The 16,365-nt window shown below is 33.6% G+C and overlaps 1 protein-coding gene across 1 annotated transcript in view; it reads right to left on the bottom strand.

The window, feature by feature from the left end:
- UGGT2 (UDP-glucose glycoprotein glucosyltransferase 2) overlaps positions 1 to 16,365 on the bottom strand; it is a 287,143-nt gene that overhangs the window by 173,527 nt on the left and 97,251 nt on the right. The window contains exons 7-10 of the mRNA XM_004463565.5: positions 15,943 to 16,012; positions 10,513 to 10,613; positions 3,117 to 3,216; positions 677 to 737 (exon numbers count right to left, since the gene is read on the bottom strand). Coding sequence (XP_004463622.2) covers positions 677 to 737; positions 3,117 to 3,216; positions 10,513 to 10,613; positions 15,943 to 16,012 — 332 coding nt within the window. The remainder of the gene's footprint in view (positions 1 to 676; positions 738 to 3,116; positions 3,217 to 10,512; positions 10,614 to 15,942; positions 16,013 to 16,365) is intronic.

Genomic DNA, 16,365 nt, shown 5'->3' with positions numbered 1-16,365 from the left:
AGGAGAAGTCTGCTGAAGAGGTCCAGGAAGGCTATAGTGAAGACAATTATGGTTGGTAGCATCCTTCTACCTCTGCTACTTTAAAAAATACAAATATGAAGTCGGGAGGTGGCAGCCATCTGCCAACCATAAAAGAAAAGACCAAGATGTTTACATGAATGTGCTACCTGACATTGTTGAGCAGAACCAATGCCTACAGGCACTTACTGTGAGATCTCGTTATGTGAGAAAAATAAACTATTGTTTAGGGTCCTCTGAGTCTGGAATTACATCATTTAAAGCCAAACTAGTTCTATGTCATAAAGTCAGGCAGTGTTCTAGGCATTTTACAAGTATTAACACAAGGTCATTTAATGTAATTTAAGAGACCATTTAGTAAAATGTTATTAAGCTACTGATCAATTGTGACCTATTTCCTACAGGAGTCCACTAATGTTCCTGTGGTCAAACTTGACTCAGTCCTCACAAGCATTTAGGAGCAAAAATAATCTAAAATCACAGAGGGTAAACTATATACAAAAGACAATATAAAAATGGAAATACTGAACTGTTTTAACAATCAAAAGAGCAAAAATTAACAACATTTTCTTTTTGCATGAAAGCTGAAGATCCAGTGTCTGGTATAGTGATATCAGTATATTAAAAAATATTTTTTTAAAAAGGAATTCAAACAAACCTTTTGATTTTTTTGTATTTCTTCTCTCATATGTTGATTTACAGCAATTCTGGTCAGTGATCTGCGAAAATAAATATTGATACAATTTATTCTTCCTTAAGTGTTTAGGACTAATCTATAATTCATTGCATTGTAATACTTTGGATAAGAAACTAAAAAACTCTAGACCCCTCATGAATGAAAAATTTAGGTTTATATATAAGTCTAATTTGATGAGTGATTCTATAATTTTCATTTGACGAGATTTGATTCAGGTGGAATGGAGACTATGTTCACTAACTATATTCGTTTAGTAATATTGGAGCTTGTTTACTAGATACTTATATTTCAAAAATACTTTATTGAAAAAGCTATTTGGTTTTGCTTTTCCCATATAAATTTTGTATGAAATTACCAAAGTCATCATATGAGTCAATACAAATAGGCAATTTTCAGAACATTTGTAGATTAAAAGGTTTGGTTTATCTGTGATCTTTACCAGAGTAGATAAGTTCTTTAATATTGACAATTCTGAGCTTTATGTATTCATTCTTGAAGAATGAATTATTTAAGAATGTATTATTCCCTTATAATTTAAAGAGCAGGAATAGTTTTAATGAGTCTATAAACTCTAATATACAATTTGATAATACATAAGAATGCTTAACCAGTTATTTATCTGTCAATCTATACATAGAAAAAAGTTTTAAAATTGGATTGCTAATGCAAAATTTTACTGTAAAGAAAACTCAAGGCAAAAGGTACATCTCGAAACAACCCACAAAAAGTATGTATTATCTCTTAAACTCTGACAGTACTTGAGAGAAATTACAATTGAAAATTTAAGAATGAAAATTATTCATTCATTTTATCTCAATATTTAAAAATTTTTTATATTAATAGATCAAAAGGAATGTTACATTAAAAAACATAAAAAAACAAAAAACATAAGAGGTTCCCATAAAACCCACTCCCCACATCATTTTGTAAATTGTATTTTTTTTAAGATATATACATTACACAAAAAAGTTACACTAAAAAATATAAGAGGTTCCTGTGTACCCCCATCCCCCCACCCCACTCCACTCCTCCCACTCAATAAACACTCACTGATTGTCCACTAGTGGCTTGAGAGATATGCACAAGTCTACAATTTAGACATTAAGCTAAGTTAACATATTTTGAAGATTTTTCTCATAACCAACTACAAATTAAGGGCAGAGTTCGACATGGACTTCTGAACAGTTTGCACTGACTTAACCTGTAGGGAGCTAATTAACTGTTTTATTAAAATTAAAATTATTTTACTTTATTTGTATTTGAGCTAATAATTTAAAAAGCTACTGCTAATTTACAGTAGTGTAGCTAAACAGATATTTACACATATATACATATTTCATGTTTTACTATATAAATCCTTACTTAAATTCTAAAATTAATTTAAAAAATTAGTTTAAACTAAAATGGCTGAAATAGTCATAATATTAGATTCTTTCTTAAACTGTAAATAAAAGTGACAAACCCTCTATTCTCGGGGTACTGCTAAAAGGTTCTTGGTGTCTTGTGGCCAATAAAGTACTATTTATCATTCAAAGATAAAGAACACCTAGATGTAAGATTCAGTAATTGGTACTGTAGATAAATGTACAAGGTAGTATTGTAAACAAATAAAGGCAGGACAAACATCCACTACTTAAGAAAGTATCCTCGGAGTACAAGGTTACACTGCAAGTTCCTCTCAGTAACATTACTGCTGCCTATGCCATTGTGACCTGTCACAGGTTATGTACCTTTGACATAAGTTAAATAATTTATTTTACTTGTTTAAAATTTTCTATTCTCTTTTATCCAAAATAAAAATTAAAAAGTTATTTTTATAATTCCTTATAATACACAGTAACCTGAATTCTATCTATTGGTCATTTTTAGATGTACAAATGTTTTACCTATTGAAATGGAAGTAAGTTTACTACAACATAATTATTTCTGAAAACAATTCAATTAAATATTCTGTTGGCAAACAAGTGTTTCATAAAATATCCCATGCAATTAAGACACCAATTGTTTAGAATCTGCAAGGGTAAAAGCATAATTTGGCTACTTTGGGCACAGTGCTCTTATTCAGAATAATATTTTTAATCATTCTCCATTGAAGGAAAGAGAAAAATATTCCCTTATTTATTGCTTAAACAAGTTTTTTCCTGACTGCTTACAAAAATTTTTTCCTTTCCATTTACTTACAGAGACAATCCAAGGGATCTGTTTTGTAGTATGTACTCACACATGTGTACAAGCTGGTATTATGCCCAAATAAAAAACAATATACATAATAAGGGCACTGATTTAATAAAATTTATGTTTAGAATTGACATCATCACATTAAATGAAATTAGCTATTTAGATAAAACTTATTTAATGAGAAAGAGTTCTGGCTAAAATCAAACCAATAAACTTTATATACCTGGCTTTTATGGGGAAGTTCTGTGAAATGTCTTTCATTAACTTTATGGCATCATAAGTTGGAGTTGACATTATTTGAGAAGCTGCCTGAAAACTGAGATCTGGATGGGAAAAAAATATTATTAAGGAATCTAGCACAATATTAGACATTTCCATGTAACTTAAATAATTTGCTTCATCCTTCTTCCCATATATTCATATTTAAACAAGTTACACGTATTTACCATTTTTATGTTTTAAATTGAAAGCTGCCACTATTCTCCAATAAAGGTAAGCTTTATACTTTCATGAATAATGACCATTTAATACCTATTACTATTTTCCACAATTTACAGTATAACTTCAGAATCAGATATGTAAAAAGAAATGACATAAAGCTATTTTTTTCTTTACATAGGTTAAATGAATCATGCAATAAAACTTTGATAGAAAGTATAATAAAGAGGGAAAAAAGAGATTTGAAGAGCTAATACTAGAAAAAACTTTAGGACCCAATGTGATTAATTCAGTAAATAAGAAGCATGTATGCTGAAATAAGAATAAAATTCTAAACTCAGGGAATATTATTTTACCTAAAATGATATTTTATGGAAAGAAAAAGTATGTGTGACTAACTGTAGTCAGTCTCAAATATGTCAGAAACAGTAATCCTTCTAGTCTTACTAACCATGTCAAGAATCAGAGAGATTTTAAAGTAAATCTTTCCTTTAAATAATAGTTTTTTATCATTTCACTAGACATGGGATCCTAGTTTTTCAAATACTTGTAAAATAACCAGGCTTGTTAATGTAACAAGACTTTTTGTTTCCATGTTCTCAGTGGAGTCAAAGCTTAGAGAAAAAAATACTCTTAGGGTAGCTACCTGAGCGGTAGCAGAATCTAAAAGACCAGGGTTCAACTTCCAGCTCTATTATTTACTAGCTCAATAACCTTTAAAAAAAAAAAAAAGATTTATTTATTTATTTATTTATTTATTTATTTATTTATTTATGCCCCCTCCCTCATTTTCTGCTGTGTCTATTCACTGTGTTTTCTTTTGTGTCTGCTTGTATTCACAATAGGCAGCTCTGGGATCTGATCCTGGGACCTGCTGGAATGGGAGAGAAGAGACCATTCTCTTGTGCCACCTAAGCTCCCTGATCTGCTGTGTCTCTTATTCTCTCTCCTCTGCCTCTTTTTGTTGGGTATCTTGCTGTGTCAGCTCTCTGTGAGGGCCAGAACTCTTGTGTACAGCATCACTCCTGCATAGGGCAGCACTCCTGTGCAGGGCAGTACTCTGTGCAGGCCAGCTCTCCATGCAGGCCAGCACTCCACGTGGGCCAGCTTGTCTTCACCAGGAGGCACTGGGCATCAAACCTTGGACCTCCTATATGGTAGATAGGAGCCCAATTTCTTGAGCCACATCTGCTTCCCTAGTTGAATAACCTTAACCAGAGTTTCCTCAACCTACGTCAACATATTTCTAGCCCCAGTACTGCAGTGAAGTTAATATCAGGGATCACTAATAACATCTTTGCCAAACACAATGGACATTTTTGTGTACTTATCTTACTATGATCCTTTTGTAACAGGATCACTTCCTGAAAGAAAAAGTACTGATCACTTTCTAGAGTGTGGTACACTTCCATTTCTTATAATTCCACCTTGTCTTCTCCATGGGCTCTACTTTTTTTCCCTTCCCCTCGCTCTCCCCCTCCCCATGCTGCTGTTTTTGCTGTCTGTGTCCATTTGCCATGTGATCTCCTGTATCTATTTCTCTTTTTGTCTTCTTCTCTCATCTTTCTCCTTTAGGATTCACCAGGATTCAATCCTGGGGGACCTCTGATGTGGAGAGAGGTTCCCTGTCAATTGCCACCTCAGTTCCTGCTCTCTCCTGTGCTTGAACTTGATTCTCCCTTTCATCTCTCTTTTGTTGCATCATCATCTTGCTGAGTGACTCATTTGCATGGGCACTGGCTCACTGCGCAAGCACTCAGCTTGTTGACGGAGCACTTAGATCACCGCATGGTCATTCATGTGGGCACTGGCTCACCGCATGGGCACTGGCTCACCATGCAGGCACTCACGTAGGCACTCGACTCGCCGTGCAGTCACTTGCATGGGCACCTGGCTTACCAGGTAGGCACTCAGCTCACAGCATGGGCACTGGCTTGCCACACAGGCACACCTTCTCTTCTTATTTTTCACCAGGAGGCCCCAGGGATCGAATTCGGGTTCTCCCCTGTGGTAGGTGGAAGTCTTATCACTTGGGCCACATCCGTTTCCCAGTTCTACTTTTAAAATGTGGATGAGAGGGTGCCAGGGCACTCTTCCTGGAGCACTGGCTTTGTCATTCTACATTCTCAATCCCTCTAAAAAAATCTTTGTTTAAACTTCTCAAAAATTTTTAATATTTTTCCTTTAGCTTAAGGGTAGTATATTCAACCCACCATGGACCTCATCATCTACATTTCTCATAATCACCTGAAGAATTATCTTTCCAAAACTGTTCTCATTATTTCTGAGCTCCATAATTAACCCCAAAACTTACTTCTATGTTTTATATTCTGTATATTAAGCTTCAAAGGTAGAAATCTTGCAGTCATCTTTTATTCTATTTACTTCCTAAATATTTTCCAAGTCCAAGGCTTCCTTCCTATCCCTTCTACCAGTTATAATTTAGTCTCTCATACATTATTTCAAGAATTTTTTAACTAGATTCCCTGTTTCTAATCAATTCAAATATATTGCACACAGAAATTATGGAAGTTAATTTAAATTGACCAGGTTATGTTCTCTGTTTAAAAGACTTCAAAGCAAACCATCACTTAGTTTTCCAAACTAAAAGGGTCCCTTGGAGAGCATTTTGAAAAAGGTTTAAAAATAAGAAATTAAAAGGCAAAAAAAGTGCCAAAAAATATGCAAACAATATCTAAAAAAAGAGAATTAAGGACACTAACAGGAGGGTGTCCTAAAATGATGTGGGTTGTGGGGTTTTTTTTGGGGGGGGAGGGGAAGGGGTATATGTGTATTAGCCATAATAGGGAAAGGAATCAAGTCAGAAAGAGTTTGATAAACTCGGACAAAACAGAGAGTCCACAAAACTCAAGATTTCAATGAAATTGAAAACCAAGATTGGTGGGAGCAAAGAATGGGAGAGTTAGTACTCTAAGAGTTGTTGTCAGGCTGACAAACTGGAGTTTTAGATGTTAGAATTCAGTAAGTTTTGATCGACTACAAAGTCTAAAGCAACCTCATGTAAACAGGTGGCTGAAAGGAAATAGGGGTATGGTTCTGGGGATAAGAAGGCAAATGATGTATAAGGTTAGAGTCACATGGACTCTGAAGTACTATAGAATGACAGGCTTGAGGTGAATGAGTTGTAGACTCCTTGATGAATATAAGAATTACCTGGCAGTTGAAAAGGGATGGTGATGAGGAATAATAGAGAATGGTATATTTAGATGGCATAGAAGTCACAGAAGAAATAGTTATATCTGAGAAAAAGTTTCACTCCAAACATCTTCTTCATCCTAATCAGAGTTTAGGATTGTGGGGAATACAAGAATAATTAATCCTTCACAGCAAAGGATTTCAGGGAAAATCAGACTTAATTTAAGGCATAAAGGAGATCATCAGAGAGGCTCTAAGTTTAAGGGAACCTGTAAATATTTATCTGGGATTTCTCTTCACCTGGGTTCCTGATTCTCTGCTGTATAACATGCCTGAACCCTATCTTCTCCTCCCTATCTTAATGAACTTCCTGTACTCCAGGATTTTCCCTACTTGATCCAATATGACTAGTCCTTCCTCATCTACCAACATTTCCGCTTTAAAACTCTGGGCTTCTTTACTTGTATGACCTGCCAGCTCCACATTTCTATCTGAATTCCCATTACTGGTGCATTCCCACTTATTCCTTTCCTTCGTTCCTTCATAAATAAACATTCATCATGTTCCTAGGCATTATGTTAGAACCTAGAATTACTGTGATAGATAGCAAACAATCTCTACCTCCAAGGAAAGCAAAATCTCCTGGGAGCGGAAAAAAGATAAAATAAGGACTGCTGTATGAGACATGCTGTAACAGAAATATGTATAAATGTTATGATAGCACATGGTTAAGAACTTGTAATTCTGACAGAGTTATGGAAGTTTCTGTAAAGAGGAGATGCATGAACTGAGTCATAATGGGTAAGAAATTTCCCTAAAATAAGTCATGCGCATGTAAATATGCTTATTCTTGGGAGAAGGAAGGATGCTTCTGTTCAAGGGAATTTCCTCAGGTCTTCCCTGATCCTCTATTTCATTTTGCTCCCATGATATTCTCTATCACAATACTCTTTATTTTCTTTCTAGCACTGAACATACTCTGTAATTTTTTTAATTAAAAAAAATTTTAGGTACTGGGGCCAGGGATTGAACCCAGGACCATGTATATGGCAAGCCAGTGTTCAACCACTGGGCCACACTGGCTCCCCTGAGTTGGTTTTTTCGTTTGTTTGCTTGTTGTTGTTTTTTAAGGAAGCATCAGGAACCAAACCTGGACCTCCGATATGGGAAGCAGGCACTCGACCACTTGAGCCACATCCGCTCCCAATATTTAATTTTTTAATTCACTGTTTTTCGTTTACTCTCTGCCTTTACTAGAATTTAAGTAGCAAAAGGGTAAGGTATTCGTCAGATTTGCTCACCACTGTATCCTGATAATCAAACACAGTAGGTATTCAATAAATATTTGTTGAGTAAATTAATGAATAACCAAATAAATGAGTAAATGACCTTATGTAAAATTATGGAAAAATGAGAAAACATAACTTTTCAAACTGACGGGAGGATTCATATAGGTGAGTGAGAGTATATGAACATGCAGAAGTAAAAAATTGGAGTTTAGACTTAATAATCCAAATAGATAGGAGTGAAATCAGTCTTTAGTGAGAAAGGTTGATGAAAATGACTAGGCTAGCCAGACATGCAACCCCTCTTCCATACAGTCCCTCCTGAAGTGTTTGCTTTGGACTTTCTCCAATAAGAAGACAGGCTGCATATTGTCCATTTGTCCTCCAGAATGATTCCATTTCACCCTGTTCTGGCCCCACAAGGCTGACTTATATGAACTGTGTTAAAAAGCTCCTGTGTCCTCTGACTTCTGGTTGGATTCAGCCAGTGCAAGTAGGCTGGAGAACAGCAAGCAGGAAAAGAGTAAAGTTAGAGAGCTATGACCTAGCTCCCTCCTTCCCAGGTCACAGTGGAAGAGCTATGTCCCTGTAATAGAGACTAATACTCTCTCTAGGATTTTGGTAACCATCCCCACCCCTTCAGGATTAGGGGTGGTAAAATTGTCCTTCTAGTTGCTAGTCATGGTTTGGGAGAAACCATTCCTTGCTCATTACCCTAAACTTTGCCAACCCTTTCATAAATAGTTCCTACACTCACCTCCTTAGTTTGTGTGTACAATTTTTTTCCTGTGGGGGCTCTGATATATGAACATTATTTGACCAGGGCTTTTAAATTATTAATTCTGGCTGATTTTACACAAGGAGATGACCAGGTTTTCAGTTTAGAAAGATTACCCTAGTATCAATGTGGAGAATATATATGAACTTAATGCCTCAGTTTAGAGTTATCATGATGCCAAATATAAGAACAGTCATAATGGCTATTATGTAATTTAAAGAGGGCCAATCACTAAGTGTGGCGGAAGCAGAAGAGATGACAATTAAGAGAAATGTAGAGCAGTGTGACCCAGGGAAAAAACAGACTGTAAGAGTTCAAAGAAGTAGATTCTTTACAGTGAATTTATCATAATATTGTTCTTAAAACATTTCATTCTTTTGAATGTTTTCTGTAAATTGAAGGAAACGGTGCTTAGTTGACAGAACATCTGTATTAGGTAGATAATCTATAGCAGAAGCTATAGAACCTTAATAGACTGGGTCCTGCATATTCTTAAATATAATTCTAAAATGTGATATCTCAAAGAACTGTTAAGTACATATAAATTCACTTATAGTCCACATGGTAGAGTATAAACATAAATTGGACGCAAATGCCTTCACTTATTAGCCATAGAGTAAACACCACTTTTCTTATCTATATGAGGGCAGGGCCTTTTTTTAATCTCAGAAGCTTCCCGTGAGGGTCAAATAAGATATTTTACATGAAAGGACCCATGAAGTTTATTCCCAGTAAAATTTAAAATTTTATCTGTAAATTATGATGACATTCTAGTAAAATCATCCTCATAAATATCCTTTTAGTTGCTATTTTATGAACATTACTCTGGGATGAAAACATTTTGAACACTATCTTATTAATATTTCAAAGGTGTAAGACCAGACTCTCCAGTAATCTGAGAGATTTTAAAATTAATGCACATTTGCTACTACTGTACCAAGAAACATATTATCATTACTACTTCAAATTTTACCAATAGTAAACGCAAATCTTGAAACATTACGAATTTTCAATCATTTAACTTTTGAAGTTGATGACACAAAACACCACATATTGCATGATTCTATTTATATGAAATATCTAGAATAAGCAAATCTATAAAAACAGAAAGTATACAAATTTTTGACCTAGGGCTGAGGGGCTGGGGAGATATAGGAAATGACTGCTAATGTGTAAGGAGTTTCTTTTCGGAGTGACGAAAATGTTTTATAATTGACTGTGGTAGCAACTGCAGAACTGTATGAATGTACTAAAAACTATTGAATAGTACACTTTTAAGTTGGTGAATATTATGATATGAGAATTATATCTCAATAAAGTTACATTGAGAAAAGTCGGTGAAAGATATGATAAAAATTATGGATTATTTAAAAAAAAAAGACCTGCCCCATCATTTACTAAATCATTACAAATAATAAGGAAAATCACAAATTAAAAAGGATTTACAATTCGATCCAAACTAAATCGGCTTGTAGATTGTCAGCACATAGCTGTTCTAAACTGATAATTACAGGTTCTCTCATTTGATATTTTCATTAAAAATCTACCAGTGAAACATGCAATGGTATACTAAGCTCAAAATTTAAAAGACAGGAAAACTAAGATTTAGTTCTGATTTCTTCTAACCTCAGAATCAAGGTTTTTAAACAATGTTATATATCCTCTGCAATATGATATGTGAAACTAACCTATAAGATAAATCAGTCTATACTTTTAAAATGATAGTATCAAATAACTAAATTCCAGGTAACTTGAAATCTTATGAACACTAAAATATAATTTGCTTGATAAATGACCTTTTAATTATGTATTCCCACATAAAGTAACCAAATAATTTATATTATTTACATCATTAGTAAATATTAAGGTATACAAAATAATGTACAGTTATATAACAGTTTATTTGATAAAACATAGATCAGTTACCAAACTATTTTTAAAAGTAACTCAAAATACTATACCTTGTAGCTCCCAGACTTTCAAAGGCATCATTTCTTTATTACTCTCAATTAGGTATTTTTGGAATGCTGTCAGATTATCTCTGAGATCTGAATATATTTCTCTGCATCAGAATAAGTAATGTTAATGATCATCACCTACCATGAATCATTATGCAAAGAGTATATTTTTAAAATTAATTCTTCCAAATAATTAGAAACAAAATAATTATCATTACAAAAACAATAAACAAATTTGACACATCTACACCCACAGACTATAAGAATAATGAGGCAGAGCTATATGTATACTTTTTTATATATATGAAAAGTCTGGAAGAATGTATTATCAATAGTTAATATGTATTACCTTTAAGGAAAGCATGGGTGAGGGCAGAATTATTAGGTTGTATGTTATATAATTTTGTTTTGACATTTAAAAATTGTAGTATTACTTCTACAATTTAAAATAAAAACTATTTTATAAAGAAAGACATTAATGCTTCTTATACATTCTTAGAGTTTCCTCTATTTCCTGAAAAACTCTATCCCTGATACCAGAAAAAAACTGAAGATAATTTTGCCTAAACACATTTAGGCATCTTTTAGAGAGAGCCAAATAATAACATAGTAGAATGGCATTTTACTTGGCCTATAATCTCAGCTATAATCTTCTATCCTCCATGTCTCATGAAATGAAGAAATGGTGTTATTTCAGATTTAAATAGAATACTTAAAAAAAAACTTTAGCAATTAGCACAACTGATAAAACATATCAACAACAGTAAACAGAAATGAAGGCTAAAAAACCAAAATGAGAAATAAGTGTATAGAACACATAAACAGGCCATACATGAATCTTATATTTATAAATACACTACACGGCCAATATCTTGTGATTTTACTACAATGCAGGAGCACATTTTGGAAATGAATCAAAACAGACTATTATTGCTCTCTGGTGAACTTCCTAAAAGAAGAAGCACATTATGAACTAAACTCTCAGTATTTTAAGTTACAGAGTAATAATAAGTTTATAAGAACTATTATATTGTTTTTCATATTTAGTTATAGTCTTAATAATTTTCACCACTAAAATTATTTACGTAATTCAGACAAAAATAAATTATTCATACAATACTGCAAAGCAAAGGATTTTTGCCTAAATTAACTGAGGAATAGAAGAACTAATTTTGAGAATTTCTCCTTTTAAAAAGATAATGTCCCAGAATCCCAGGAAGTGGATTTGGTTCAAGCGATTGAGCTCCCTCCTACTACACTGGAGGGAGGGATGTCCAGGTTCAGTGCCCAGTGCCTCCTAAAGAAGATGAGTAAGACAGCGAGCTGATGCGACAAGCAGGCACCAAGAACTGACGTGACACGCAGGCACCGAGAGCTGATGCAACAAAAGACACGAGGAAAACATAATAAGAGAACAACAAAGCAGCGGGCGGAGGTAGCTCGGGTGATTAGATGCCTCCCTGCCCCATCGGAGGTCGCAGGTTTGGTTCCCAGTGCCTCCTGAAAAGACCAGCACACAACAAGCAGACACAGCAATGCAAACAATGAGGGAGAAATAAATAAAATAAATCTTAAAAAAAGAGATAATATCCCAGAATCCCAAGTAATTTTTGGAGGACACAGAATTTATTTCCATAAAAAGGTATATTTAAATAAAAATAGAACTATGGATTATAAGATGTTGAGACATGGATGAAAATTAACAAATGTATATTGCTATCTAATAAATAAATGCCTTAGTTAAATAAATTAATTTGCAAGATGTATTAACTTTTGAAGGCCACTAATATACAGAGTTAAAAGACACTTCAGTCATCTGTGTAAAGCAGCATAACCTCTAAAAACGTTCCCCTTACTCTATGGAGTTTTTACCAACCAGAAGAGCCTATCTTAGTGTTTCATAAACACTAAATAACAAAACAAAGGCTGAAAAATTCACTTTCTTTTCTGAAAAATTAAATATATTAATAAAAAATTCCTTTTCTTTTAATTCATTTTTGCCTTTATAATAGGTCACAAACTGCAGCTATCTCATTCATGAGTATTCATATAGCAGTATACATTCTATTCCTTGTCTTGGCAGAAAAATGGGGCACAACTTTACTTTTTGAAAGATTACTTAGATACTAGTATATGAAATTCAGTCTAGACTTTAAAAATATTTCAATATGGAAATCTGTGGCAGAAAAATTTAGGGAAATATCTTCCCCTCTTTTTAGCTATGAATAGATCATTTTGATGACTTCATGCTAAACATACAATATTTACAATGCTTTTGGAACCCAACAGATCTATAAAAGATTCAATGATGTTTTGTATTAGTTTTCTCCCAGAGATAACTTTTATGATTTTCAATATTTGTATTTTAAACTAGTAAGTCATATTTATCATATGAAAATTTATTTTAAATATTTATGTGCTATTTTATGAATGTCAATGTATTGGTATTGCCTTTATTTATTTATTTTTTGTCTTTTTTTTTTAATGTTACATTAAAAAAATATGAGGTCCCCATATACCCCAACTCCCCTCCTCCCCCCATAACAAATCAATATAATAATAAAAAGTATTTTTCCAACCCTTGCCCTATTAACTTATGAAAAATGGGACAAAAATAGCACAGAATTTCAAAACTGTAAGTCGCTGGTACAACTACAGAATTTTTTAAAAAATGCCAATTAGATTTTTTTTTTAAATTTATGTATTTCTCCCCCTTCTCTTCCCCCACCCCTCCCTGCTGTTTTTGCTGTCTGTATCCATCTGCTGCATGATCTTCTGTATCTGTTTCTCTTTTGGTCTTCTCTTCTTATTTTTTCTCCTCTAGGATTCACCAAGATTCAATCTTGGGGACACCTGATGTAGAGAGAGGTTCCCTGTTAGCTGTACCACCTCAGTCCCTGGTTTCTGCTGTACTTCACTTTGACTCTCCCCTTCATCTCTCTTCTGTTGCATCATCATCTTGCTGCATGACTCACTTGAGCGGGCACTGGCTCACTGTGTGGGCACTCGGCTCACCACGTAGGCACTGGCTTGCCACACAGGCACTGGCAGACCATGCAGGCACTGCCTTGCCATGCAGGCACACTTTCCTTTCTTCTTTTTCACCAGGAGGTCCCAGAGATTGAACCCAGGTCTTCCCATATGGTAGAAGGAAGCCCTATCACTTGAGCCACATTTGCCTTCCTAAAACTATAGAATATTTATTTAAATAAAATAAACCTTTACTTAATTTTTTCCTAAAAAGAATTTCTAGTTTCTAAATTCCTAAAAAGAATTTCTAAAAAGAAATTCAGTATGAGCAGTTTTTTTCTGGGTAATATTTTAAGAAATTATTTCAGCAAATACTAATCTGATAATTGTCATTTTATCTCTTTTATTCATGTTTAAGAAACACTTATATAATGTCTATTATGTGCCATGAACCAATCTAACCACTTTTTAAACAATCACTAATTTAATCCCCCTTTTTATAGATAAGGAAACAAATGCACAAAGAGATTAAGTATATTACCCAGATCACAAAACTAATAATTGATAGGATTGTGATATCAATCCAGGTGGTATGGCTGCAGAGCATGAACCGCATTCTGCTGCATCTCAGTTGGTGCTATTATAATTTAAATTATGATGGTATAATGGGTGTCTATTCTTTCTTTTCTTCATCATAAAACTGATTAAATAGAACAAAGTGAAAGTGGAACATTAAAAAATATTACTGGGCAATATTTAATCAATGGAATATTATTTGGTAATAAAAATGAATGGATTAGTGACACATGCTACAACATGGACAGAATTTAAAGATGCTAAGCAAAAGAAGCCAGTCACAAAGGCCATATATTGTATGATTCCAATTACATGAAATTTCTAGAATAGGGAAAATCCAAAGAGACCATTGCATTTATTCTTGCCACACTCCCATCTCAAGGGCATCCTGCAGCATCTACTCATAGCATGGAGACATGGGAAAACCTGTTTTTGTATTGGTATCTTGTTTTCTGACTCCCTTCCAGCCCTAGATAAAAGTAGTAACCACCCAGCATACTCAAGATCCCTGTGATATTATTTCCTCTCTCCTAATTCACCCGCTGTCCCCATTGCCCCTCCCTTTATCTCCCCAAGAAAGCAAAACAGCAACAACAAAACAACAACAAAAAAACCTTACTTAAGGAATTAGATAGGTAAGGAGAAGGGGTGATCATACTGGAGTATGGAATTAAAAAACACCAAAAAAAAAAAAAAAAGTCAGAACGCATTTTGTTCTCTCTATACTGGCTAAAAATACTGCTCTGTACTGTAAGTATTAAATATCATGTGTCTATATGAACGTAATGCAGATTTGAGTAGCACTATGTATGTGTGAGTGGTCATACTGGTACATTCATCCTCTAACTACCTCCTGTTGCAGCTCCTCATTTTAGAAAGAAAAACAAAAACACAAAGCCTTAAGCTCTTTGAATTCTTTACTAAATCAGCAAGGTTTTAACAGCTGGAGATGGGTCTACATTGGAAATAACCTCTCCTGTCCCTTGCCCAGTCTTACAGCATCTTCCCCGTTTACTCCATGCTCATCGTGTCTCATGCATAAGTGACAACTAGTTAGCTAGAATTTTAAAACTTTTCTGTAAACTTAGATTATATTTTGTTGTAAGTTTTTGCACCTTTCTTCTGTTAAAGGTGCACAGTTGAGCTCTTTTTCTTTTCTTTTTAAACCAAATAAGCCCTTATCTTTTCTTTTATCTCTGGGGAATGTGAGTTGACATTTTTATTTAAGATTTTGGGTTTTATTTACTATTCTATCCATTGTTCTTTAGCCAGAAATTCTTCAGTGATTTGAAGCAATATGGCTGAAGATCAGTTTTTAAATTATGTACTGGCAAGCTGCCTTATATTTAAAAAGAGAAAAAAGAGGCCTGTTTGTGTTATGCCAAATGATAGCAAGATGAAGGAGGGAAATTTATTTAGCAATTTTTTTGAGGGTAATTTTTGCTAAGGAAAATCAGATATGTACACATACATACATAAAAGTAATCAATGAAAAAGCGAGCAAATAATCTAAAGTTCTATTCTATGGGATTGTTTCAGTAAATGATGGATGATCACAAAGGATATGGAAAAAGTAGGAAACACAAAAAGGTTATACTGTGCAAAACAATGTGTCTTGTGTGCTTTTATTTGTTGCCATGAAAACATGCACAGAAAGAGTGGAAAGACATACACCAAAACGTTATTAATGGTTATCTTTCAAATATGAAAATCATGGTTATTATTTTCAACTTAGTGCTTTTACATTAATTGTGATATTTTTGTAATAAAATAATTATATTGCATACGAAAGAAATGTGAAATATATACAAACACATACTGAATTAATTCCTTTAAAAATTAACTTCAGAGTATAGTAATACAAATTTTATTTAAATTCAGACTTACTTTAGTTTCCCAAAGAGAAATCCTTGAACTTCATTTATTTCAGTTTCATCTTCTATGGTATTATTTATAGCTATATTTTGAAAAACAAGAAACAAAAACATTTCAGACTGGAAAAGGAATATACCATTAAAAATTAGAAGAACTCAACTGAAATGAAATTCCATTTATTTCACCTTGTTTTTCTTTCATGGACCAGATTAATGAAACACGCATGAGCACACAATTGTATTTCTGCATGTGTTCTCTTTTTAAATGGGCATGAGTTACTAAATATTTAATAGCCATATAAATGGTTTAAAGACTTTTTCATAGTGAAGTTCTGTTTTATAATTAGAAATGATAAATCAAAGGTCTGGGGCAAATCCTGGGTTTACTTCTTTTTCTAAAAAAAAATTTATTATTTATTTATTTATTTCCCCTTTC

The sequence above is a fragment of the Dasypus novemcinctus genome, chromosome 15 (assembly GCF_030445035.2).
Source record: "Dasypus novemcinctus isolate mDasNov1 chromosome 15, mDasNov1.1.hap2, whole genome shotgun sequence".
NCBI classification, from domain to species: Eukaryota; Metazoa; Chordata; class Mammalia; order Cingulata; family Dasypodidae; genus Dasypus; species Dasypus novemcinctus.
Note: the sequence above shows the minus strand (reverse complement) of the source record. Positions and strands in the feature narration are given on the sequence as shown.